The sequence below is a fragment of the Equus asinus genome, chromosome 15, assembly GCF_041296235.1.
Source record: "Equus asinus isolate D_3611 breed Donkey chromosome 15, EquAss-T2T_v2, whole genome shotgun sequence".
Classification (NCBI taxonomy): domain Eukaryota; kingdom Metazoa; phylum Chordata; class Mammalia; order Perissodactyla; family Equidae; genus Equus; species Equus asinus.
The window spans coordinates 5,288,568-5,316,535 of NC_091804.1; the positions used below are offsets into that span (position 1 = coordinate 5,288,568).

Here is a 27,968-nt window from a genome sequence, read left to right on the forward strand (position 1 = left end):
AATGCACATGAATGATATACAATACATACAGGTGTGTATATGAGTGTACATATGTGTATATGATACACATAGTAGGAGAAAACTCTTACAAATGTTTTGCCCTTCCAACATGTTTTCCCTCTGGACAATGGGAAGAGAAAAACTCTATTTACTGAAATGGTTGCAAATAATTGATGTACAAAGTATAACTTCTAGGTCCCACTTGTGCAAGGGAGATAAAAATAAAAGATTAGTCACAGTAGAGTGAGAGTTAATCGAGGGAGGCTTTGTGGAGGTTCCAGAGAAGATGGCATATATGAACTGCTGGAGAGACAAGGACATCTGGAGAGGGGGAGGGCACAGAAAGACTCAGGCGGTGAGGAGAGAACCGCCTGGGGGCCAACGAAATCTGCCATGCGAGGCCTTGTGCAAGCCCTACCTCCATTTCACTAGTATTTCCACTTTGGACTGTTGATAAAAGTTCCTCAGCTGCAGATTCTTCTGGGATTTTTCCCTGCGAATGACAATGACAAGACATGAGAAGTAATTAACACGCACAATAGTTCAGAGCCTGGCTGTGTAGCATGGGGAAAGTTAAGGAGCCTCAGTTTCCTCATCTGTAAAAAGGGGCTAAGCACAGCTCCTACCCCATAAGGTTGTTATGAGGATAAAATAAGGAGAGGTGGATAGAGAGAAGATGCCCAGCACAGTGCTGGCAACTCCTAATTCTCTGCAGATGTCAGTTATTACTCCACTATTCCTTTCCTTCTGTGTAACTTTTAAAAGATGCAGTAGGGTTTTTTAACTGCTTTATTGAGGTATAACTGATACATACAGTAAACTGTGTATATTTAAAGTATCCCTGTTAAAAAGTTTTGACCTATGTATGCACTCCTAAAAATATCACAATAAAAATAATGAATATACACATCACTTCCAAAAGCTTGCGTGTTTCTATGTGCCCCTCCCTCCCACCCTGTGCCACTCTGCCAAACACAGGCAAACAATGACCTGCTTTGGGTCACTATAGATCACATGCTGATCCTACTTCTGGATCTTCTATTCCGTTCCATTAATCTATTTGTTGACCTTGACACCATTACTACACTTTCTTAATTATGAGAACTTTATAATAAGTTTTAATCCTACAGTAGTATTAATCCGACAACTTTGTTCTTTTTCTAAAGTTATTTTGGGTATTCTAGGTCCTTTCTATTTCCACATGAATTTTGGAATCAACTTTTCAATTTCTATAAAAATTCCACCTGAAATTATGACTGGGATTGAATTGAGCAATTTGGGAAGAATTGACATCTTGATGACATCAAGTCTCTGACACCACAAACATGGGATATCCATTTAGGTCTTATTTCATTTCTCTCAGAAATGTTTTGCAGTTTTCAGTGTATACACCTTGAATATTTTTGTCAGATTTATCTCTAAGTATTTTGTATATTTGTACTACTATAAGTGGTATTTATTTCAATTTCTGACCACTCATTAATATTATATAGAGATAAAATTGAACTTTGCATATTAATTTTGCATATGTTTAATAACTTGCTAAATTATCAGTTCTAGTAGCTGTTTTGTAGATTCTAGACAATTTTGTTATCTACGAATAAAAGATAGTTTTAATTCTTCCTTTCCAATCTGCATGCATTTTATTTCTTTTCTTGTCTTTGCACTGGCTTGAACCTCCAGTATAATTTTGAATATAAGTGGTAAGAGCAGACATTCTTGTCTTGTTCCCGACCTTGGTGGAAAAGCATTCAGTCTTTTGCCATTAAATATGATGTTAGCTATAGGTTTTTCAAAAATAACCTCTATCAAATTGAAGCTCTCTTCTATTCCTAACTTTCTGAGAGTTTTTATGAGGAATGAATACTGAATTTTCAAATGTCTTTCCTGAATTTATGAGATAAACATATAGGTATTCTTTTCAGTTTGTTAATATGGTGAATCACATTGATTAATTTCCTTATGTTAAACCAACCTTGCATTCTCAGAATAAATCCTACTTGGTCATGATGTATTGTCCTTTTTATATATTGATTCAATTTACTAAAATTTTTATTAGAATTTTTCTATCAATGTTCATGAGAGCTATTGATCTGTAGTTTTATTTTCTTGTAATGTCTTTTGCTGTGGGAAAACATACTTTAGAGAAATGAATCATTTTAAATTTATTAAGACTTATTTTGTAGCCCAGAGTATGGTCTACCTTGGTAAATGTTCCATATGCACATAAGTAGAATGTGTATTCTGCTGTTGTTGGCAGAGTGCTCTATAAGTATCAGTTAGGTCAAATTGGTCAATAGCATTCTTAAAATCTCCTATATTCCTCTTGATTTTCTGTCTACACCTTCTATCAATTATTAAGGGAGGGATGTTAAAATCTCCAAAGATAGCTTATTTATTTATTTGTCTTTATAGTTCTATCAATTTTTGTGTCATGTGTTTTGAAGTTCTACTATTAGGTACATAAATATTCAGGATTGTTGTGTCCTCTTGAACTTTGTTATCCCTGGTAATGGTCCCTATTCTGAAATCCACTTTGTCTGAAATGAGTAAAGCCACTCCAGCTTTCTCTTAATTAGTGTTAGCATGGAGTATCTGTTTGCATCCTTTTAATTTGAACTTATTGTATCTTTATATTTAAAGCACATTTTTGTAATGCACATATAACTGAGTCTTGCTTTTTTATCCAATCTATATCTGCTTTGTATGTTCTTTAATTGGGATGTTTAAACCATTTACATTTAATGTAATTATTGATATGGTTAGGTTTAAGTCTGTCATCTTGCTATTTGTTTTCTATTTGTCTCCGCTGTTCTTTATTTCTTTTTTCCTCTCTTATTGCCTTCTTTTGGATTAATTGTATATTTTGATGATTCCACTTAATCTTTTCTGTAGGCTTATTAGATATAATTCTCTGAATTTGATTTATAACTTTAGTGCTTTTGTAGAGTTTACAGTAGATGTCTTTAACTTATCACAGTCTATCTTCAGGTGATATTATGCCACTTCAGGTACAGTATAAGAACCTTAAAATAGCATACTTACATTTCTCCCCTCTTGGTCTTTGTGCTATTCTTGTCATATAGTTTATTTATACATATGTTATAAGGCCCATGCTATGTTGTTTTTATTTTATGTAAGCAGTCAATTATTTTTAAAGAGATATAAATAATCAGAACAAAATCTTATACATTTACCCATTTAGTTACATTTCCAATGCTCTTCATTCCTCTGTGTAGATCCAGATTTCCATCTGGTATCATTTTCCTTCTGCCTGAAGGGATTCCTTTAACATTTCTTGTAGCATGGGTCTGCTGGTAATGAATTCTTTCACCTTTTATATGTAGGTAAAAGTCTTTATTTCACCTTTACTTTTGAAAGATATTCATTGGGTATAAAATTCTAGGTTGACAGTTTATTTTCTTCCAGTTCTTTAAAGATGTGACTCCACTGTCCTCTTGCTTGCGTTGTTTCCTCTGTTCCCAAACTTCTCTTTTTTTTCCCTCTGGCTGGTTTTAAGATTTTCTTCCCATCGCTGTTTTCCACTACTTGATTATGATGAGCTTTGGTATAGTTTTATTCATGTTTCTTGGGCTTGCTGTTCGTTGAACTTCCATTTGTGGGTTATTGTTTTCATAAAATTTAGAATTTTTTAGTCATTATTTCTTGAAATATTTCTTCCTGTTTCAACCTCTCTCCCCTCTTATTTATGGACTCCCATTACACACATATTAGGTTCTTGAAGTTATCCCATAGCTCACTGATACAATGATACTTTTTTTTAAATTCTCATTTCTGTTTCCAGCTCACTAACCTTTTTTCTGCAGTGTCTAATCTATGGCTAATCCTTCCAGTGTATTTTTCAACTCATGAATTGTAGTTTTTATCTCTAGAAGTTTTATTTGAGGTGCTTTTAAGTCTTCTGTGTCTGTCCTTAACCTTTGGAACTTATATAATAACTGTTTTAATGTTCTTGTCTACTAATTCTAACATCTGCTTCAGATCTGCGTTGGTTTCGATTTACTGAGTTATCTCCACATTATGCATCATAAATTCCCAGTTTTTTGAGCACCTGGTAATCTTTTATTGGATTCCAAATTTTGTGATTTAACCTAGTCGAGTGCTGGATAATTTTGTTTTCCTACAAATATTCTTGAACTTTGTTCTGGGACTCAGTTAAGTTACTTGGGAAGCAGTTTGATCCTTTTGGTTCTTGCTCTAAAGATTTGTTAGACAGGACTGGAGCAGGGCTCTCTCCAGAACTAATTAGTCCCCACCACTGATGCAAGAGTCTTCTGTGCACTCTCCCAATGCCTTGTGAGTCTCCTCACATAAGGTTCTCCTGTATGGCTGATGAGAACACATATTATTCCCAGCCTTGTACAAACACTGGGCACTGTTAACTCTAATCCTTTTGGGAGGTTCTTTCTTCAGCCTGACCTTCAGTAGTTTCCTCCTATGCATGTGCTGATCAGTATTCACCTGAATACACAAAGCAACCATCTGCTAGTGTCTAACATCTCTCTCTGTGCAGCTCTCTCCTCTCTAGCACTCTGTCCTACAAACCTTAGTGGCTTTAGTCTCCATGGACTTACAGATCTGTCTCCTCAACTCAGGAGGTCCAGTGGGCTCCCACTGGTTTCTCCTGCCCTGTGCGGGAGAACTGGGCTGGAACTCTCTCAAGACAGTAGGCCAGGGCAATTGGAAGATCTACCTGGCTTGTTTCCCACCTCTCAGGTATCCCTATCCTTTGTTACCTGACGAGCTGTTATTTCATGTATTTTGGCCACTTTTTAGTTGTTTCAGGCAGAAGAGTAAATCCAGTCTTTGTTACTCCATCTTTGCCAGAAGGAGTAGTCCCTTGCAGTGTTGTTTTTTTTTTCAATTAATTCCATTCATCAGCTTCATTTCCCTCAATCTAATCCATGCCATACAACCTTCTTTAAAAAGCTCAGGTGTTCCTCAGTTGTCTCTTCTGGGGTGTTTCCCATCCTCCTTTCCACATACTGAATTAGGGGGTTTTCCTCTCCCTGACGATGTCACACCTCTTGAAGGCTCAGGCTGAGTTTTAGTCTCCTGAGTACCCTCAACACCTAGCAGAGTGCCTGACCACTGTGAGTGCCCAACCTCTGTGCAGAGAATAAATCAGCACTTGAAATATAACACCCAACCAGCTACAGTTTGGGTTCTTTTGTGGTTTGGGGGATAAGAATGCATTTTCCACAGAGATAATGTGAAAATCCAGGAGGATGAGCCAGGTGACCTAGCGCTAAGATAAAGGTCCTCCCTCCCTCCTTGTCTTCCCAAGATTTTCTTTGCATGAGTTGATGGGCAAGGTAAATATTGTTTTGTCCAAGGTTGGAAAGGAGAAAAAGAGAGAATTGGCACTGCATTTGTCCCCCATCCTGGGCTCAGGGATGGGTCCTGGGTCCAGCTAGATGGAGGAGTCAGGAGGACTAGAAGTTGAAGGAGCTGCATAGTGAAACGCACCTTGGGATTCTCACCACACACAGTGCTGATGTAGGACCAGGCTGACAACATTAGCCTAGAAGTGAGCCCATTCATTCTCCCTACTCCTGCCCCACTCAAGCCCCTTAGTGGGGCCTTGTTCCTGAGGATACAAGAGACATGCCCTGAGACATGTGAGGACCCAGAGCCCAGTGAACATGGGAATTTATATTACTCTGAACCCATTAGTGGCCAGAGGTTGGCAGAGAGGAAACAATGGCTGGATCCCTGGGCCCATGCACCAGATCCTATGCAGTCTATTCCATGACTGGCTCTGGCCTCCTTTGGTGTGAGTTTGCCCCTCTTTAGGTTAGGGCAGCAGCAGATGCAGAGCTCTATCAGCATCACCCTGGCAAGCTGGGGGGCAAGAGTACGGGGAGGCTCCTGCTGAGGTCAGGCAAGGACAGCAGAGCCAGCAGCTCTCCAAGGAGTCTCTGTAGCTTGCAGAGCCCATTCAAGCAGGAAGGAACATGCTGCCTCATTTGAGTATGTGGACAGTATGTAAGTCTCTTCAGAAAGTCTAGATTTTTAACTGGCTTTAAATGAGCAGCTTTATCTATCTCAGCCTCCTGAAATCAGGGAACGTATGAGAAAGAAGGTAGAGAAGGGATGAAATTCCATTCTGACCAGTATTCTTGGAGACAGCAGGGAGGCTGGAATTTGTCTGTTATAAACACACAGCCTCTGTTGACTCCCGGCCCGCTGTCTCCCTGATCTTAGTGCTAGTGAGGTCTTGTCCACAAGACCTAAGAACTCTCCAAGACCTTAGAACTTCTTGGTAACGACCCTAGCACCAGGACCACCCCTGACCCTGATGGCACAAGCAGCTCCCAGCCCCCGCCCCCAGGCCCCAGGCCTGAGTGAATGGTCTCCATTACCTGGACTCTTTCCATGGCCTCTGGAGAGACAGGTTCCTGTAGCTCCTCGGCTATTTTCTGGGAACTCTGGCTGCTACTCCTGAGCTCAGCATCTTTGAGAGAAAGAGTGGTACAAGGACAGAAAATAAATGATAATTATCTGCAGAGCCACAGAAATTGGAGACAGCACAGTAATGTGTTTCTAAACTGCAGCATACCTAAAGAATTATATTGCCGAGGGCAGTACCATGAGGTGGGAAGAACAGGGTCTTTGCAGCCCACGCCAATTCTGACCTCTCTGTGCCCTCGCCCACATGATGGAGATTGAATGTACCTGCCCCTACGGGAGTCGTGGAGATAAAGTGATGCCAGCCATGGGCTTGGGCCTGGCCTGGCCCCCCGGCCGCCCTCCACCTCTGCAGGCTACTGAGCTTTGTGATCCTGTCAGAGGAGCCCCCTTTGACGTTTACAGACAACTGACTGTCAACTTGCCGGATGCCAGGCTTTGAAATTTTAAGACAGAATGTGGAAAAGCCACAGTTAGCTCTGTCAGTGCCACGTGAAAGCATAAGCTCGGCACCAGCACTGCCTCCCCTTTCTTGAAAATGCTGTGAACACACGGTCTGACAGTGGCCACTATTTTCACTTTTCTACTTTCTAAGTGAGAAGAACTGGAGCAGAGCACAGCTGCTTTAATATATCCTGGAAAATCAACAAGCAGAGTAGTGCTCAAGTATTTAAGCTTGACTAAAAATTACAGTAGGAAAAAAGTTTCCTATTGCCTAAAGAGCTCTTTTTCCCCTCCTCCTTCTCATCCTCCTCCTTCTGCCTTCTTTCCTTTTCTTTCTTTCTATGTCTCTCACCCCCTCCCTCCCTTCCCCTCTTTCTTTCTCTCCCCTCTTCATCTCTCCCCGCCCCCACCTCCTCCCTTCTGGCTCACTCTGTGCCTGCTCTGCTGGGGGCCTCTCAGCCTGATCTGCTCACAGTCTTTGGGCCTTAGCTCAGAGCAGCCTAGCACGCTCTGCTCAGGGGCTGCTTCTCCTTGGAGGCTGCCGCAGATGCAGGAGGGACCCTGGGTCTGCTGGAGGCTCCGAGACACTGCTTCCAGCATGGGCCTGCCACTCCATCTTATGTTTGTGACTGTCACATCAGATGCTGTGGGCCAGAGGCAGCCTAGATGCCCTCGGCTTCCTCCCCTCCTACTGTGCTGTTCCAGCACCAGCGAGGGCAATGGCTCCTGCAGATTCCTCTCCATTCATATCCCTGGATCATTCATGCCCTATATCTGCTCCTGGAAAAGATGTAGGTGAACGAAATAGAATGAAATTCTAAGAGAAAAATTAGATACCCAAGGAGGTGTAAAGGGCACAGATGAGGAGGTACATAATGTTGAAGGTACAAGGAAAGAGAACCGCATCCCAGCATGACGGGTAGCCCGCCATGGAGAGAAAATGTCAGGAGAGAGAAGCAAAGGACTTGGAACGCCCCGTCTGGAGAAAGACGCTTTGGGAGGAATAAAATATATCACGTCTCTAGTTCCTGAATGCATCCTGCTCCTTGCAAAACGTTCCAGATAGTCTAGACAGGGTTTCCAGCATCTCAAGAGGACAAGAGAAGTGTGCTTTTTAGGTTAATTTACTTTGTTATTGAGATATAACACACAGTAAAGTGCGTGAATTTCTACAGATATCTACTCCCACATAACCACCACCTAGATGAACACTGAAAGCATTTCCAGCACCCAGAAGTTTCCCTCATCCTCTTGACTAGCAACACACGTCTTAAAGGTAGCTGTTCTTCTGATTTCTACCATCATTTATTTGTTTTGCTCATCAGCAAAATTTTTCAACTAAAAAAACCCACATAACTCCTTATTCTTAAGTTGTACTTTATTTTTTTAAAAGATAGTTGTCTCCTATTTTAAGCTTTAAATTTGGAGAACTACAAAAAAACACAACTAAAAAGAAACTAGACCTTCCCTGTGCGTGTGTTTCTTTTACAATTAGGACAAAATTGCTAAAAAAGTGAAGAATCTTAAAGAATGGATTAGATTTGCAATGAACTAATAATCCTGGTGACTTCACTCTTTGACAGCCTAATGTTCATGAGACAATTACCAACTACCATGACTAATTGTCTTGGCTAAACTGTCATGGGTGTTGCAGATTATTATTAAGCAGCTGCCATGCTCGTCCCCAGAGGTGGCTGCATTTCAGAACTGGGCGAGGTGATGCTCGCTCTCTCCTCCCTGTGTCTCTGGGGTTTTCTGAGGTTTAATTAGTTAATGTTCATAATGTGTCCTGAGATCCTCAAACGTGAGGTGCCATCCCAGGGAAAAGTTGAGGCAGTGGCATTATATAACACACAACTAAAAACACAACTGAGGTTGCAGATTTAATTGTTATTTTATTGTTTACACTACCTAAGTAGCTTAGAAGTCATGAACTAGTAGTTTATTCTAGAGGGAGTGAAGGCACAATTTGCTAGGACTCTCTCTCCAAGGGAGACTGCTGATCTGAGGTGGGTTCACCAGGAAGCTGATAAAGCTGGAGCTTCCAGCACCTCCCCAGTACAGGCCCCCCCAAAGCACAGCACCTCCCACTGCACTCATAATTTGGCATCCTTTTTCTTAAAGAGGGCTCCCAAATGGTACAGACTTCAGGAGCCACAAGACCTGGATCTGCCCTGCTCTTTGTCTAACAGCAATAATACATAGGGAAAGCTAAATAATATATCATGAAGGCTTTAGGAATTAATAATAGTATACAATCTGGTGGTTTTTAACATTTATTTTAAATATTGACTGAAAATCCCACTAAGATTTTTTTTGAAATGAAATAAACTGATTCTAAAAGAGTAAATATGAAGCAATAGTCAACAAAATTTTAAGAAATAAGAACAAAGAATGGGCCAAATTTCCTAATGAATCTTAAGACATATTATAAAGCCATAGTTATTAAAATAATAAGTTATCAGAGTAGGAATAGAACAGAATGGAATCTAGAAATGGCCAGGCAATTACGAAGCATTGATATATGTTAAAGATGGCACTTCAAATTGGTGGGGAAAGAATAAATTATACAATAAGTAGTGCTGGCTAACCATATAGGAAAAAGTTAATTTCGGCCTCTATTTCATATAATACATAAAAGTCAATGGTAGATATATTAACAGCCTAAAGATGTTTTTAAAATACTTTGAAATTACTAGAAGAAAATACAGAAGAATATCTCTATGATCTTGTAGGTGGAAAAATCCTTTCTTAAAAATGCAAAAGCAGAAGTCATAAAGGAAAAATATTGACATATTTGACTACATCAAAATCCAGAAGTTCTATCTGTCAAAAGTACCCTTAAAAAAAAGTTAAAACAAAAAGATACATGGAGAAAATATTCACAATACACGCAATAGACCAATATTTCAAGAAAAGAAAAAACCCAAAAGGCAAAGGAAATAAATGGACAGGAAATGTAAACAATCAATAAACAAAGAATGTTCAACCTCAATAATATTTGGAGAAATAAAATGAAAACAATGACATCACACTGGTGGCAATGTGAGGCATTTCCAAGCCCAGCAAGAACAATTCTTGGAATACAACCTGTGCAGACTCTTGCACGGGCCCCAAGGAGACACGCTCAAGGATGTTACTGGAGCATCATTCCCAATAACAAAATAATGGAAGCAACGTAAATGCTGTTGAAAATTTATCTATGTGGATGGACAAATGTGGCACATTCCACACAGTGGAATACTACCCAGAAGGCAAAAGGAGTGTCCTAGACCCATGCGTATCAACATTGTCAGATCCCAAAGAGATGAGTGAAGAAGCAAACTTCAAAATGTCACATACCCAAAAGACACCATTTATATAAAAAACACTGCCACAAAAGGGTAGTATTTTTTCTATGAATACATGGACTTCATACAAAAGTATAAAGAAGAGATCTGGAGGGATACATACTAAAGTTTTAACAATGGCTATTTCTGGGGAAGAGAGAGAGAACCAGGCTTGGATGTTGATCAAAGGGAACTCAACTTTAACTAGTATCCTAATTTTTTAAAGGAGGACAGTTTCACGTATTACCAATGCAATTAAGATTCAAAAAAAGTCTCATTATAAAAGCAAATTTCTTTCTTCAAAATATTACAAAATAGGTTTTGTTTTTTTTTTTAAGGAAGATTGTTGCTGAGCTAACATCTGTGCCATTCTTCCTCTATTTTGTATGTGGGTCACTGCCACAGCATGGCTGACAAGTGATGTAGGTCTGTGCCCGGGATCCAAACCCACGAACCTGGGCCACTGAAGTAGAGCATGTCAAACTTAACCACTAGGCCACAGGGCCAGCCCCTACAAAACAGTCATTTTTGTTTAATATTTTAATATTATGGATGATTTCAGAAAAGACTCACAAATGAATTTAAGTCGCTCAGTTTTCAGAAGAGAAAAGATTAGAGGCTCAAGTGAAATTATTTATTCAACTAAAAGTCAATGGAGAACAATGAGTTGCAGGCACTCTATGAGGTACACAGAAGTAATGAGGAATAAGATGCATCATTCTTACTCTAAAAAGCTCACAAGCGATCAGGGTGTGTGGGCCTGTGTGGGCGCACACACACCCCTAACTATCTTACAGTGTGAAAACTGCTAAAGCAGAGGTACGAACAAAGCACACTGAGTGTTCATTTATTTATTCATTGACTCATTTAAAAATTTATATTTCACACCTACCATCTGCTAGACACTAACACCTTAGACGTTGGGGACTTGGCAATGAATCAAAGTACCAGCAGGGCCACGCTCCCTCCAGAGGCTCTTGGGGAGAATCTGTTCCTGGCTCTTCCAGCTCATGATGGCCGCTGGCATTCCTTGCCATGTAGCCACATCACTCCAATCTCTGCCTCCCTGGTCACATGGTCTCCTCCTCTTCTGTCTGTGTTATCTCCCTCTGTCTCTCTCACATAAGGACACTTGTGATGGCATTCAGGGACCCTCAGATAATCTAGGATAATCTCCTCATGTCAAGACCCTAATCAGACCTAGAAAGATTCTTTTTGCAAAACTAAGGTAAAATTTACAGGTCCCAGGGATTGGGATGTGGATATCTTTGGGGAGGTCATGTTTCTGTCTACCTCAATAGGCACCGGTTGCTGACTGAGTGCTGTGTATCCAACCAAATCCTTATTAGGAAGGTCAAACTTGTCCAAATCAGAAATCACAGCATCTCCATCAAATAAGTCATTCACTCCTATTATTGCCATCTTGCAAAACGGTTCCATCATCCACCTCATTTCTGATGTCATCCTTGATATTTCCCTTTTCCACAACCTTCCTTCCCCATATGCAGTAAAACATCAAGTTCCACCAATTCTCCAAAATATATCCCAGGTTCATACATAATCACTGTTCTGTTTCACTCTCTTCTTATCTCTGTCCCAGACACTCTAGTGACCCTTGGAAAGTCTTCCTGTGAACTGGAAGACCATGTATCCATTTCTAATTAAAGATTCCCAGTGGTTCATCATCAGATATGTTGTAATTAAATAGAATCTAAATTCTTTTGTAAGGCATGCAAGGCTTTGATTGCTTTGCCTCCATCTCCTGTTCTGCTTTATCTCCTGTCACTCCCTCACTTCATACCTCCTTATTTTGCACATTTTGTTCCCTCTTCCAGGAAAATCTTTCTGCTTATTTACCTAGAAAGCTCCAATTTGTTTTTGAAGTTTGACTCAAAAGCTTTCTTTTCTATAAAGTCTATGCTGGTGCTCTAAAGATGACTTAGGTATAATTCTGCTATGGTCCCACCACAATTTTCTAACCTTCAAAACAATTCTCTGATTATAAATTCATTTGTCTTGCATGTTTATCCTGCCATTAGATAGTACTAGACTTACCATGTACTAGACTAGGTTCCTAAAGTCTAGTATACGGGATATACTCAGCAGTTGCTGAACAGCTGAATGAACAGCAAGAGGCTGCTAATAGAGTCCATAATGATACAAAGAAAAACACTTAAGTTCTCTTTGCTAAGTTTATTCTAGTTAAATCATTATGCAAAAGGTAAAAGGGGTAAGCTTTGCTGTTTAGTACTTTTAATACATCTTTCATCGTTCCCTTACGGTACTTTCTCTATAGCGCCAAGTTAAAATTTCTATCTCCTATACTTTAATGGTTTGGTGAATGTTTTAGTTAAGTGACTAAGGGTAGTTGAGTTGGATATTGTTTGGGCTAGCTTTAGTTCAAAGTGTTCACTCTGAGTGAAATCTTCTAGGTGTAAGCTGGATGCTTTGTTTAAGCTACACTTTGGTTATCCAAGTACACCTTCCGGTATACTTACCTTGTTACGACTTGTCTCCTTTCATATGTTTGGGTCACGGTTTTGTGTAATATTGTGATTTGTAATATTTAAGGAGGGTGACGGGCGGTGTGTGCGCGCTTCATGGCCTGATTCAATTAAGCTCTCTATTCTTAATTTACTGCTAAATCCTCCTTCGGTCTCTAATTTCATAGAGACTTCCGTTTGGGTTAAGTTCTTGTTCTTAGAGTAGAAAATGTAGCCCATTTCTCTCCACCCCATGGGCTACACCTTGACCTAACGTTTTTATGTTGGATGTTTGTGCTTACTTTGGTACCTTGTTTAGGGTTTGCTGAAGATGGCGGTATATAGGCTGAATTAGCATGTTGCATGACAGGAGGACAAAGGGCTTTCTTCATATTTTTCAAGGCAACTCCTCCCATCTAGACTGCAGTGCAGACTCCAAGCCAGACAGTATGATGAACTTGAGCATAATGCACTAGTAATTCCCAGATCACTGTCTTGAGATGAGACTATAGGTTTTAGCCTTCTCCAGGCTAAACTGCAGTTTGTGTCTCCTTAGGACAGGAGAAAGAAGGCCATGACAAAAATCATCAGCATTATTCTTTTTTTTAATCATGGGTTGTTATGATGATGCCGATTTTTCACTCTCTCTGTATTTAGGCCCTTTGCCATGTAGTGTCTTCTCATTCTGATTGTGGGCTCAGCCACGTGATCTGTTTTGGATGAGTGACATGTGTTAGTTCAAAGCCTAGACCTCAAGAAGCCTTGTGTGTTTCCACTTGGTCTCTTGCACCTCTGCTGTCACCATGAGAACATGCCCAATCTAGCCTGCTAAAGAGTGAGAGGCATATGGAACAGAGCCAAGGTCAGCCTAGATTAGCCAACAGGCAACCAACCCCAAGACATGTGAGAAGACCCAGTCAAGATCAGCAGATCTGTCTAGCTGACCCCAACTGCATGAGCAAAACATGCTTGCTGTGGTATGTAACTGTGGCTTTGTGGTTGTCTGTTAGCAGCATTACTGCAGCAATGGATTATTGATGCAGTCAGATGGATTATTGATGCAGTCAGAAAAAATATCAGAGAGAATCAACCAAATCCTGAAGCTGGTTCTTTGAAAATACTAATTAAATTGACATTGGTGAGATTAAGAAAGAAAAAGGCAGAAATAACGCCAGGAATAAAAAATAGAAACATAGGGGACATCTATAAAGTAAGATGGTAAATATAAACCCATTAAAACATTAAACGTAAATAGACTAAATACCCCAATTAAAAAGACAATGGTTGTCACATCAAATTAAAAACAAAAACCAAACTCTATGCTATTTATAAGAGACACATCCAAAAGGTAAGGAAATAGGAAGGATAAAAATAAAAGGATGGAAAAAGATACGGCGTGCAAACATGACTCAAAGAAACTAGGTGTGGCCATATTAAAACCATAAAAAGTAGACTTTAAGGCAAAGAAAGACACTTCATAATTGACAAAGAAAAGTTAAAGGAAGACATAATGATTTAAAAATTATGCCTCTAATAATATAGACTCAAAATATGTAATGAAAAAATGATAGACTATGAGTAAAAATGGTACTTTCACCATCAAAGCAGGAGATTTTAATACACCTCTCATGAATTGATCAAACAAGTGATGAAGTCAATAAGGATAAAATATTTGACAACATTGCTATCAAACATGACTGATTCTTATAGAACCTTGCACCTAACAACTATAGGATATATGCTCTTTTCATGGACTCAAGGAACATTTACAAAAATTGACCATATGCTGAAAAACGTTTAAAGGACTAAAATCACACAGTGTAGGCTTTCTGACTTCAATGCAATAAGCTAAAACCTAGTAATAAAAAGATAGTTAGAACATCCCAAGTGGATAAAGAAAACGTGGTACATACATACAATGGAATATTCTTCAGTCTTAAAAAGAGAAGGAAATTCTGCAATATGTGACAATATGGATGAACCTTGAACACACTATGCTAAGTGAAATAAGCCAGTCACAGAAGAACAGATACTGCATGATTTCACTTATATGAGGTATCTAAAATAGTCAGACGCATAGAAGCAGAGAGTAGGATGGTGCTTGCCAGGGTCTGGGGGAAGGGGAAATGGGGAGTTGCTATTCAACAGGTATAAAATTTCAGTTATGCAAGATGAACAAGTTCTAGAGATCTGCTGTACAACTGTGCCTGTAGTTAACAAAACTATATTGTACACTTAAAAATTTAAGAAAGTAGTTCTTATGCTAAGTATTCTTACCACAATAAAATAAAATAAAAAGATAAATAGAATATCCCCATATTTTTGGAAATAAATATTGTTTTAAACAACTTATGGGCCAACGAATGAGTAAAATAAAATTTCAAAAATATTGATAATGAATACATTATACAACAAAATTTGTGAGTTGCAGCTAAATCCAAGCATAGAGGAATATTTATAGTTTAAACACATATTAGAAAAGAAGAAAAACTGAAAATTGATGAGTCAAGAACCTATCTTAAAATATAGGAAAACAACATCAAATTAAGCCCAAAAATAAAAAAGAGGAAATAATAAAGAAAAGAGCAGAAATGAAATAGATAATAAACATTAAATAGGAAGGATCAAACAAGCCAAAAATCGGTTCTTTGTGAAGACTAATAAAATTGATGTCCCTAGCGAGATTGCTCCAGAGAGAGAATACAAATATCAAGGTCAGGAATTTTGAAAAAGGCAGCATCACTACACAGCTTATGAATATTAACAGTTTAATAAGAGAAAATGAAGAACAGCTTCAATTTTATCTTAACGCATTTGAAAATGTAAAGAAAACATATAAATTCTTATAAAAAATTACAAATTACCAAACAGACCAAAGAAGAATAGTTCTATAACAATTTAAAAAATTGAAACTGCAATTAAAAACTTTCCCCAAAAAAGTACACCAGGTTCAGACTGCTTCACTGGCAAATGCTACAAAATATTTAAAGAATAAATATTTCTAAACTTGCAAAAACTTCTAAAAATAGAAGAGAGAATACTCCTCAAATTGTTCTATGAGGCCAGCATAATCTCATTTCCAGAGTTTTGCAAGGACATTTCAAGGGGTAAAAATCACAGACCAATCTCACGCCTGAACATGTCTGCAAAAATCTTCAACAAAACATTAGCAAAAAGAACCCAGCATTGCATAAAGAATAACGTATGGTTATTATTAACAAAATAGTTACCATAGAAAAATCAATCAACATAATTCACCCCATTAACAAAATAATGGATAAGAATCATATGATCATCTCAGTAAATACACAAATAAAGCATTTTATAAAATTCAATTCAATAAAAAGACAACCATTCCTGATAAATTTCTTAGCCAACCAGAAATACAGAAACTTCTTTAATCTGATAATGGGTATTCACAAAGTCATCCTTAATGATGACATATTGAGAGCTTTCCATTTAGTATTGAGAACAACATAAGGATGTCTGCTAACACAACTTGTATTCAAGGTATTAGCCAGTGCATGAAAAAGAACTGGAAAGTAAAAACTTAAAATTTACATTATACAGAGAAAACTCAAAACAATCTACAGATAAATTCATAGAATTAATAAGTCACTGTAGCAAGGTTGTTGGATGGAGGGTCAATATCCAAAAACCAATTGCATTTCTATATAACAGCAACAAACAATTTGAAAACAAAATTTTTTAAAGATGTAATTTCCAAAAGTGTGAAAATATCAAATACCTAGGAATAAACAGATGTGAAAAGCCTCTATGCAAAAACTATAAAACATTGTGGAAAGAAATTAAAGAGGCCATAAATAAATTGAGGAATATACCACATTCATAGATTGGAAGTCGTAATATATTGTAAAGATGTCAGTTCCCCCACACTGATCTATAAATTCAAAGCAATCTCATTCAAGATCTCTAAAGCTATCATCATTTTTGAGCTGACTCTCAAGTTCATGTGAGAAATCAGATAACTAAGAATAAAAAAGTCAATTAAAAAATAAGGTAAAAAGACTAGCTCTACATGATATCAGGATTTATCATAAGGCTATGGTAATTAGGCAGGATAGTACTGACAAAGAGAAAAAAGAATTCCAGAATCAACCCACAAATATATAGACAACTGATTTGTGACAAAGGTGGCACTGCAATGGGGGAAAGGATGACCTTTTCAATAAATGGTGCTTGGTCAATTGGATATCCATATTTTTTTAAATGAAGCTTGATTCTTATATCACACCATACATGAAAATCAATTCCATGTGGATAGTAGATCTGAATGTGAAAGGTAAAACAAAATGAGGTGGGAAATTTGAGTGAAATTGTTTAGGATCCATTCTTCATTACCTCATGTCAAAACTGCCTATGCCCTAGACTTAGAGGACATTGCTTAGAATAATTCATTATACAATTTCTTCTGGTATAGTGTTGGCATTGAAATGGAAATACTATCATCAGGTTAAATATAATACAAACCTAAACATATCAGATGGGGCAAAAATAGTTACTTTATATTGGTAAAAGATAGACACAATGACAACCTCGTTGTCATGAAACCACATGCACCAAAGAGCCTAGCATCTAAGTACCTAAGGCCAAAGTTTTACAGATGCAAAGAGAAATAGACAAGACCACAATAAACAGAAATTTTAATTTACCTTCTCAGAATATGATAGACCAAATCAACAATAATAAAGATAGAAAATTTGAATGTCATCAGTAAGCTGTATTTAATAACGCTATATCAAAGTTTAAACTCTATAAACAGAGAATATACATTCTTTTCAGAAGTCCGTGGACATGTGTAAAAACTGATCCTATACTAGGATCAGGCTGTAAAGAAAGACCTCAATTTAAACTAAAAGTAGAAATTACATGTCATATTTTTAAGCATAATGCAAAAAATTTAGAAATTCCTGACAAGAGGACACACACACACACACTAATCACACCAATTGGAAATCAAACCCTAAATAACTTTTAGATGAAAGAAGATATTAAAACCAGAACCACAGATTACTCATAAAATAACAACATGAGAATGAGAACATTAATATCAGTATTAATTGATAATAGCCCATGGGATATAGACAAGGCAATACTGAGTGGAAGATTCATAGCTTTAAATGTGAGGGATTAACAGCCCACCAAAGAATTATGAAGATTACTTTAAACTGAAAACATCTGAACCATCAGCAGTCACAGAAACATAATCTAAACCTAAGCAGAGCCTCCTGAAAATACAGCTGCCACGGACTTTCTCCGAGAGTCTCCTGTTTGGGAGAAGACTGACCCCTTCCACAGGGAAGTGCAAATTGAGCAGCCATAAACCACCCGCCCTAGACACACTCCCGGGAACCTCCCAGTAAGGAGGGAGACTGGCCGTTCCCATTAGGATCAAAAACCCAATAGACCCTCCCACACTTTCCCAAGGAAGCTCTAACTGCCCACTCCCTTTGTTAAGTTGCTTTATGTACTTTTACCTCTGGCTATTCAGCTAGTTACTCACCACTACAGAGTACTCCTGCCTGTGCAATAAACACTTCTGCTGTTGATCTGTCTATTGTCAGTTAATTTGCAGGTCCCTGACCATTCAGACCCAAGTTGTAAGAGGAAAAGATTTTTCTCCCAATGGTTTTGGTGATGAAGGTGGGCTGGTTGGGACTTCCTGCTTGATCCAGAGACTGTAGCTGAAAGCCCAGATCCTCTGACCAAGCAAGCAAAAGTGAGCTTTCTTACCAGTCAGACTCCTGGAATTCTGCTCAGGCTCCAGTCAAGTGAGAGTAAGAAGATTCTTTCCTTGTCTTTTCTAAAAAAGATTTTCCAAAATCTAGCTATACAGTCATGCATCACTTAACGACAGGGACGCATTCTGAGAAACGTGATGTCAGGCAATTTCCTCGCTGTGTGAACATCATAGAGTATACATACATAACCTTCTATGAGATAGCCTACTACATACCTAGGCTATACGGTACTAATCTTATGGGACCACAGTCATATATGAAGTCCATTGTTGCCCAAAACATTGTTATGTGGTGCGTGACTGTACAGAAGAAACATTTTTGGTAAGAACTAGTGTTTTTGATATTGTGACTCTTGTTATATAGATGGCCACTGTGTCCTGTCTGTCTGTTTCTTTTGTCGTGCTGTTTGTCATAAGAAGGAGAGTTAGGGGCTGGCCTAGTCATTAAGTTCAGCGCTCTCTGCTTTGATGGCCCAGGTTCAGTTCCCAGGCACAGACCTACACCACTCGTCAGTGGCCATGCTGCAGCAGTGACGCACATACAAAATAGAGGAAGACTGGCAATGGATATTAGTTCAAGGCCAACCTTCCTCAAGCAAAAAGAGAAAGATTTGCAACAGATATTAGCTCAAGGCAGATCTTCCTCAGAAGAAAAACAAAAGGAGACTTATAGGGTAGAACATAGGCATACATCCTATATGTTCAAGTCAGTCTCACAGGCTGGTGAGTTTCTGATTCTTACCAGACTGGAAGTCACTTGGACAAACTTTGCTGTGGGTTACCAGTAAAACTGGATGAGGTTCTCCTTTCTTCTCAGTTTTGTGTCCTGAGAGCTTGACTCGGACCCAGCGAGAGTGCCCTCTCTGTTTTTCTACCTGCCGGGGGATGCAGATTGTCAGGTCTGCACTTGGAAGAGGCCAATCATCAGGCTGGGGGCCAGAAACACAAAGTGCATAAGGAACATTTTCTGACCAACCACTGCCAGCTCTCTGGGGGTTTGCCTAAGTCTAAAGCCTAAAGGGTCTCAGCCCATAAAGACCCTTGTCAGCTCTTCCCCATTGCCTTTGTAGTGCTGAGAATTGAGTATCACCCGTCCAGATTCACAGATTAACAGGTCCATGATCAGAAGCATTTCACTTTTGTGGGGGACTGGAAACACAAACACCTAACCGCCATTCTCATCTCCTGTGGCAACAGAGGTCCTTGCTTTCTTTCTCCTTGGCTATCTTTGGGTATGGAGGATGCATCTTCTGTGTCCTCTTTGGGGATGCCGCTTGCATCCATGGTTATTAGTTTGAGTCACATATGCAGTGAGTACACTCTCTGAAGCTGTATTAGAATCTCCGGTTTCTTTGTTTGAAAGGTCCTGCTTGGGCTGGAAATTCCTCTTCCTGGCTCTTTGTTTCATGTGACAATTCACTCCCTAACTCCTGGACTGGGAGTTTTTGGCTTTTTGTTTCAAGGCCCCTCTGCTCTCCTTACTTGTTTGGGCTCCCCTTGTAGGAATGTCTCAATCAACTGAAACCTCCTTTCTCCAACCCCTGGCTGACAATACGCTCCACCACTATGGTGCTAACTTTGTCCTTTTCCTTTCTTACTGACATGACTTTACTAACTTTAGGCTCCCTGAGCCCCCATGCTGGGGGCTCTCAGGGACTCAGGGATCCCAAAAACAACCACCTGAAGCTGAAAAGGAAAAAAAATAAGGCTAATCGAAAAACAGCCTGGATATTTTATCCACTCAGACGAGCGTTAGAGACACTCGGACAGCTGCTTGCTGATGACTCAGTCCTTGCCCAAAACTCAGTCCACAGCCTCCAAGATTATATGTCAGAACAGAATAAAATCTTAAAAGTCTCCCCCACAAATGTTGTTAAAAATCTTTAGCCTTCATATTAAGCAAGTAACCTTAACTTGTTCCATCTGCCAGAAACACAATTCAGATAAAATTGGAAAGTGGGGAAAGATAAGAACCAACTCTCACATAAAGTAGTGAGTTTTATATTACTGTATTTATGCCTGATTCATGGCTAAAATCTTAGGAAGAAAGCTATAAGGTCCCTACTTGCACCTGTCTTTATGCATGTGTGTACATTATGTGTATGTGACATCTCTCTCTGGATGGCATTACCAAATCAAATTTACAAAATCCCTTAAAGAAGCTCGATTCTAATTGTCTTAGAGAAAAATAGGTGCTTATAAAATTAAATATTCCCAAAACTCCCAGAAATATGGGAGCCAACCCAAATGCTTCTCAAGTTCATGTGACTTGGATAAATCTTTGGTAAATAAGATTAATTTGGTATTATTGATTTAATAAAAATAGGTATGTCTTCAGAATTATCAGCATTAATAATACAGGTGTGCGTTTTATTCTACTTGGGTTTAACAGTCAATAGCTAATATTATATCTACTAGATATTTAAGATTATAAAAATTATAAATTTGATTGTATCAAATTATGCCATTATTCTCACAAACTTTATTTCAACTATAATTGTGTCTTATAATATGCCTGCCTAAAAATAGTTTACAAAGTCTTTTTGGTAACTTGCAACCTTAAAGTTATGCTATGTTAAACAATAAACATTCATCAAATATCTAAATCATTTCTAAAGAAGATAAAATATTGAAACATTCATTATTAAATAGAGCTTAAGTTTATATACTTTTGACTTCTTATGTTTACAGAAAGTCTAAAGATATTTGAATCTGTTAATAAAGATATTTGGTTTTGCCACATTGAAAAATTGTGCTGTAAAAAGGGGTATACTTGTAAAAATTATGAAATTCATAAAATTTGCTAGTCTGCTAGAAAATGCTGGTATGTGACAGACAATCCACAATTGTCTACTTCTTCATTTTCTCTGTAACATAAAGGTTACTAATGGCTAAAAACTATAATCAATATATGTAAATGAAATTACCAGAAATGTTAAGGATGAAGGAAAACAATTCTATATGAAAAGTATGCAAGAAATGTGGATGTGTTTTTATTACAGTAAAAAAGAAAGAAATTGACTGGTTGTTCCAGAATGAAAAAGGGAAAGAATAGGACAAAACCTAAATGGATACAGAAAGTAGTAAAAGGCTTATGGAAAAAAATTTTATGTTGAGTGGTCAAAGCTGGCTAAGGTTGGATGGGTTTATTTATGAGGTTTCTTTTTTTTTCAGGTTTTAATATTAATAATGACTGAATGCAAAACTAGAGTTTGGTTTTCTCTCTGTTAAAACAACAAAGTTTTCTTGGATTACTGATCTACTCTTTATGAGAGACTGCAAAGGTTTTTATTTACCTTTTAAGTAATCTGCCTGGGGTATGGCAATGGATTGTAATTAGCCTTTGGGTGGTGAATTATGATGTAATCTACACAGAAATTGAAATGTAATGATGTTCACGCGAAATTTATATAATGTTATAAACCAATGCTACCACAATAAGAGGAAAATAAAAGTAATCTGCCTAGGAAACAAAGACTCTGTGTCTTATCAGAACAATTTTCTGTGCTTTATGTGAACCTTTGTCATGTCCTTGACTAAGAGAACCAAGTCTTCTCACTTTTAAGGAGAGCTAAGGTTTGTTTGCTTGTTTTTACAACCATGTTACCTCCTATAGTTACTTCTGAATTCTTTATTGTTACTTTGATTAAATAGGTAACTAAGTATTTTTTCATAGTGACCTATGATCCTATAAAATCAGGTGTTCAAGCCTTTTAAGATGTTTAACAACTTTTGCTATTTTGCCTTCGCAAAATCAAATCCTAAATAAAATCTTTATCCTGAACTGATTTCCCAAAGGGCTCCTGGAGAATCTCAAAAGATTTGATCTTTTACCTTATAAAAAGAGAGATATCAAAAATTAATTAGATATGTTGACTTGCATGAAAAGCACTGTCAAACAAGAAGAGATGCTTAACTTTCCCTAGGTTATATTTATATGGGTAAATGTTACTAATAAATATTTCAGGAATTATATGAAGCTCCTAGAAATTTGTCAGTGTCCTTGCTGTCCATATGTCCTGGTACTGCTTTGCCTGATATTAGACGACAACAATATAATGTTATCAACATTCCAGTTATTATTTTAAAATGCATATGCCACAGAAACAACCAAATTTACTTGTCAATTGTGTCATCTGGATAATGAACTCTCATAAGATCCGTAGCCACAGCCATTTAAGTCTTTTGCTATCCACAGATAGTTATACTCTGATGCTTTCCTGAAAGCTCTTTCAATCAGCTACAAGCCAGAAAACTTGTCTTCAGCAAAAGGAATTGTCTCAAAGACCCATGGGAAAGAGAGGTACTTTAGGTACTCCAGAGTATAGGTCCTGGTGGTGTTGTTTAAATAACTTTGAGATCACACCACTGGACTGAGCAAGGATTTATAAAACTCTTGTGGGGAAGCTAATGGGTTCATGAAACTGCTAACCCAAGATCAAGCAGAACAAGAATTAATTACATGATACTAAATAAACTGATGAAAGGATAATTATGTCTTTCGTTTAAAATATTGCTCCTGGGGGCTGGCCCCGTGGCTGAGTGGTTAAGTTCGCGTGCTCCACTGCAGGCGGCCCAGTGTTTTGTTGGTTCGAATCCTGGGCGCGGACATGGCACTGCTCCTCAAACCACGCTGAGTCAGCGTCCCACATACCACAACTAGAAGGACCCACAACGAAGAATATAATACAACTATGTACTGGGGGGGTGGGGGGCGGTTGGGGAGAAAAAGGAAAAAATAAAATCTTTTAAAAATAAAATAAAATAAAATATTGCTCCTGGACTTAAGGAACCACTATCTTTTTTTCTCTTAAGCTATTTTTAACTTACAATTTAGTAGATTATACTTTTGTCAACAGAAATGAAATATTTATCTTTTTCTCTCTGCCTGATCCCTCCAAAATTTGGAAACTCTTATTGATTATTCTCATTTTTACGGCAATATAGTTATTTTCATAGGTTCAGTAAGAATCTGTCCTCATTGAAACAGAACATAATTGGAAACATTGGTTATATGACCAAGGCTTTGAATGGAATGTCATATTTGAAAATGATGCGCATAGAATCAAATATGACCAGACAGTTTTAAGGAAAGAAGGTTGATTTTATGAAGCTAATGCTAACAATGCCTTCTTGGGTATCTGGTGCCTGGCTTACAGGGTTTCCAGCATGACAGGTGAGTGGGGAAGGATATTTCGGGGACCTTGAGAAGAAAGGAATTCACCCAAATCTACAGGTACTGCAAGTGAGATCTGGGGTGAGTTCTTGGTTTAGCATCCCAGTCTCAAGAAGCTTTCAAAAGTCTAGTTTAAGCTTCCTTATAAAATCCCAGCAAAGCACGCTCTCTGCTCCTCCCTGGTTGACACACAGCTGCATTTTCTTCTGCGGTACGAGCGGCGTTCCTGAGACACAGCAGTGAAGGTCAGAGAAAACAGATTTGGCCATATTGGGCGCCTGGTCACTAGGGCTCCTTTTAACTCTGGCAAAGTGGACATTGTCACCATCAGTGACCTCTTCATTGACCTCAACTACACAGTCTACCTGTTCTACTATAATTCTATCCATGGCAAGTTCAGTAGCATAATGTCATTAGTATTAAAAACCCACTACAACCTTCCACATTTTCTCATTAAAGCCCTAACCCTCCCCGCCTTCTGTTAAATTGGTATATCACCTTTCCCTCTGGCTATTCAGTGAGTTACTCTCCTAAGTGTAATACATGTTTCTCCTGTTAACGTGCCTATTTTCAGTTAGCTTGCAGGCCTCTGACCATTCAGACCTGAATTGGCAGAAGAAAAGTTTTCCTTCCCAACAAATGATTTTATATCAAAGAAGGAAAAAAATAAAAATAAATTAATCAAGCAATTAGAATAGGAAGAACAAAACAAATCCAGAGAAATTAAGAGAATGGCATAAAAGCAGATACTAATAGATTCAAAAAGAAATAAACCCACACACTTGATAGATAAATCTAAGAGCTAGCTCTTTGAAAAGATCAATCAAGCAAAAGAATCTATTTTTTTTTAAGGGAAGGTACAAAGCAGAGACAACTTTAGGGAGAAGAAAGAGATACAAGCTATGGAAGAGAAGAAACTGTAGGTAAAGCTCCAGGCTGGGCACTTGGAAGCTGGGTCCATGTAGGTTGCAAGCATCCTAGTTGGAGGTGGCAGGACAGCCCACCTGGGTGAAGTCTATTTTGATTACAAGGAAAGTCAGGAACCATTTCTCTGAAATGGACCACATAGCAGCAATTAACAGAGGCTGAAGCCAGATCAGGTGTAGAAGGACTGACTCACTGAGAAACAAAGAATGTCATTTACCCAAGGAGACAGCAGCAGCAGCAAGTACCTGTGGTGGGATGTTGGGCAGAGCAAAGCTGAAACTCCAAGAGGGGGTTAAAATCGGCTCAGCAATTTGAAGTTGTTGGTTCTAAGTGAGAATTAGGGCAGAGCCAACATAGAGGTCAGGAATAGAGAAATTATTACAGACCTCTGCACAGACAAGGATAAGCTAAAATAATTTTAGTTTTTTACCTACAAGAGTCACTTTCATCAAGTGATCAAAGTGCACACATCATCAGTAATGGGACAGACTGAAAATGTGTAACACCAGACAGGACACAACGAGAACCCGGTCCCTTCTTCAATTGTCCTGACAAATGTGCATGACATGAATCTCATCATGGGGAAACATCAGACAAACAAAACACAAATTGAAGTACATTCTACAAAATCATGGGCCTATAATCTCCAAAAGTGTGTAGGTCATGAAAATCAAAGAAAGACTGAGGAAGTGTTCCAAAATGAAAGACAATATGACAACTAAATGCAGTTGTTATTCTGGACTGGATCTTCTGCGATGAAGGACATTATTGGGACAAATGGAGAAACCTGAATGAGGTCTGTGAATTATGGATTAGAAGGTACGAACATATTCAAATTAATTCCTTGATTCTGATGGATGTTTTGGGTTGTAAAGGACAATGTCCTTCTGTAGGAAACACACACTACAGTATTCATAGATGACTTGGCATCACGTCAGCAACTTATTTTTAAACGGTTCAGGAAGAAAACACGTACCTGCAACTTTTCTGCAAATTTAAGATTGTTTTCACATTTTAAAAAATAGAGAGGAGAAATAAAAGCCCTGCCTTAGTGTCATTTCTGTGGCTTGGTCGATTTTGTCACTTTAATTCATTGCCCCGGTACTCTATAGCAAGTTACTTAGGTAGTTTTATTCATACGGCATTTTGTATTGATTTTTTTCACATAAGATTACATTGTAACCATTTCCCTTCACTGTTTGGAACCTTTGTAAAGATTGCAGCACAGCTGTCTGGTGGATACTCACAAGTTTAGCCACCCCTCTCTTGTGGGAGATTTTGGGGTTTTTAATTTATTTGTCTATTTATTTGGTTTTTGGGGGTTCATTTTTAGTATTATGATTAAGCTTAGTGAATAGTCCTGAATATGTATCTTTTTTACAGATTTAGGATTATTTCCTCAGACTTGCTACAGTTGAGGTCAAAGAAAAGGAACATTTAAAGGTTCTGATAACCATTTCTCAACTGTATTCCAGAGTATTCTATCAGTCAACCTTCACAGCTGTCAGAAGCTCTGAGCGCTAGTTATGGAGCCCCTCGCCTAGAACTAAGTGTCTTCATTACAATACATGCTTATAACTTAACAGGCAAAAGGGGGAGAAAAGATCTCGAGTTTTAATGTGCATTCCGATTTTAGGGAAGCTGAATATTTCCCCACGCTTATTATGAATAACATATTCTTTTGTATAGTTTTGCGATTTGCTTATGCTTCTCTTTTCTCCAAAGTATTTCATGTAGATTGAAATTAGCACTCAATAAAAAACACAGGAAGTCTTTTTCCACATGGAGCTGGATATATAATATATATATAGTTGAAATAACTTTCTAGGCCCAAGATGGAGCTGCTCCTGTCTGGGGTGCCATGTGGGCAAACCAAAACTTAGACTCCTTTCCCTGACTGCAGAAATGCAGTCTATCAGCCAATCCGCAAATGCCAAACCAGCTCTGGGCCTTCTCATCCCAAACAAGGCTGACTCTGCAGCTCCAGCCAATCAGATATTTTCTATTTTTCTCTTCCTTGTTCTTTATTCTTTCTCTTATAAAAGCTTCCTGTCTTCTGTCCCATTTTGCAGTTCTCAGAGAAGGTCCACTTTATGACGTGTTAAATAAAGTCTGTTTATATCACCTAAATTGTCTTCTCTAATCATTTTTAACAGTATGTATGTATGTGCGTGTATATATATATAACTATACACTCATACACACTGGAGATAATACATATATATCCCCAACTATAATATTATTTAATCTTTATATACTAAATGATGCTTTTCTAGAGAAATCTAATGTCCTAAAGTTGATTCTAAAAATCAGAAAATCTGAATATATTAATAACCTTGAGGGGAAATGGGACATCATCAAAGATAAACCTGAAGTCAGAGCCAGCTTCCAAGGTGACTGTCCCAGGTCTTCCACTGAGCGAGCCTACATATTCCTGGAAGTCTGAAAACACCAAAGGCCAACGCAATATGCAGTGGAGGAAAGGCTTGCAACCCAGTAGCAAAATAACTGGCTTCATGTTGGGCTGAGAATTCATACATTTTCCTTTGTTTGTTGCCATATGCAAAGACTGTGATTTCTAGTAATTGCTTCCTTAGTTGCTTTGCTCAGATTAAATTTGGTCTGTGATATTTTAAGAGTCGTCAAAAACCCTGTGTAAACAGACACAGAACTCACAGTGACCCCGGCGCAATGGGTGCAGCCCACCAACAACCAATTTAATCAAGGGGGAATTCAGAGTATTCGCTGCAAGCAATTGATTTTCAAGAGAAAAGTCAGCAGGATCAAACAGCCTGTTGGGATGAAAATCCCCTGAATCACCCCTATCACTGTGTTTTCTAGCAACTAACTCCTGACTCCACATAGTGTAATAGCCAAATTACTATAATTATCCTGCAACACAAGTGGCATATCAACGTTATTTTAAACACGGATTTTTTTGCATAATCTTTCATTATTATAATTCAGCCTCCCATTTGGAAAAGCAAAACAACAACAAACTGTGATCTACCCCCAAAAGAAGAAAGGTCACCAGAGAGAACAAAGGAAAGGGCTATTTACATGTGAATATACTAAGAGAGATGTGTTTTACAGTCAAATACACTCTTGAAATTCATTAAATGCCTTCTTTCCTGCTTCATAAATATGGGCAAAAGAGACACTGCCTACTGAGAAAATAATCCCAGCACATAATGATCATAACGAATATAAATAAAACCACTTTTCTTTGAAAGACCTCCAGGCCCTATATAAAAATGCATTTGTATTTCTACCATCCCGAAACGAATCTGACTGATGGCAAGCACGGCCGAGTCATAACACAAGTCATTCCCAGTGCTGAAGAGGAGAGTACAAACATGGTTCCCAGTCATCCTGCTCTTGGCAAAATAACAGATTCTTAAGTGGGTGCCATCATT

The 27,968-nt window shown here is 38.2% G+C and overlaps 1 protein-coding gene across 5 annotated transcripts in view; it reads right to left on the reverse strand.

Moving 5' to 3' along the window:
* CFAP61 (cilia and flagella associated protein 61) overlaps positions 1 to 27,968 on the reverse strand; it is a 295,450-nt gene that overhangs the window by 191,484 nt on the left and 75,998 nt on the right. For all 5 annotated transcript variants that reach the window (XM_070485505.1, XM_014855816.3, XM_070485506.1 and 2 more), the window contains 2 exons: positions 6,387 to 6,478; positions 419 to 493 (listed from right to left, as the gene is read on the reverse strand). In XM_070485505.1, coding sequence (XP_070341606.1) covers positions 419 to 493; positions 6,387 to 6,478 — 167 coding nt within the window. The remainder of the gene's footprint in view (positions 1 to 418; positions 494 to 6,386; positions 6,479 to 27,968) is intronic.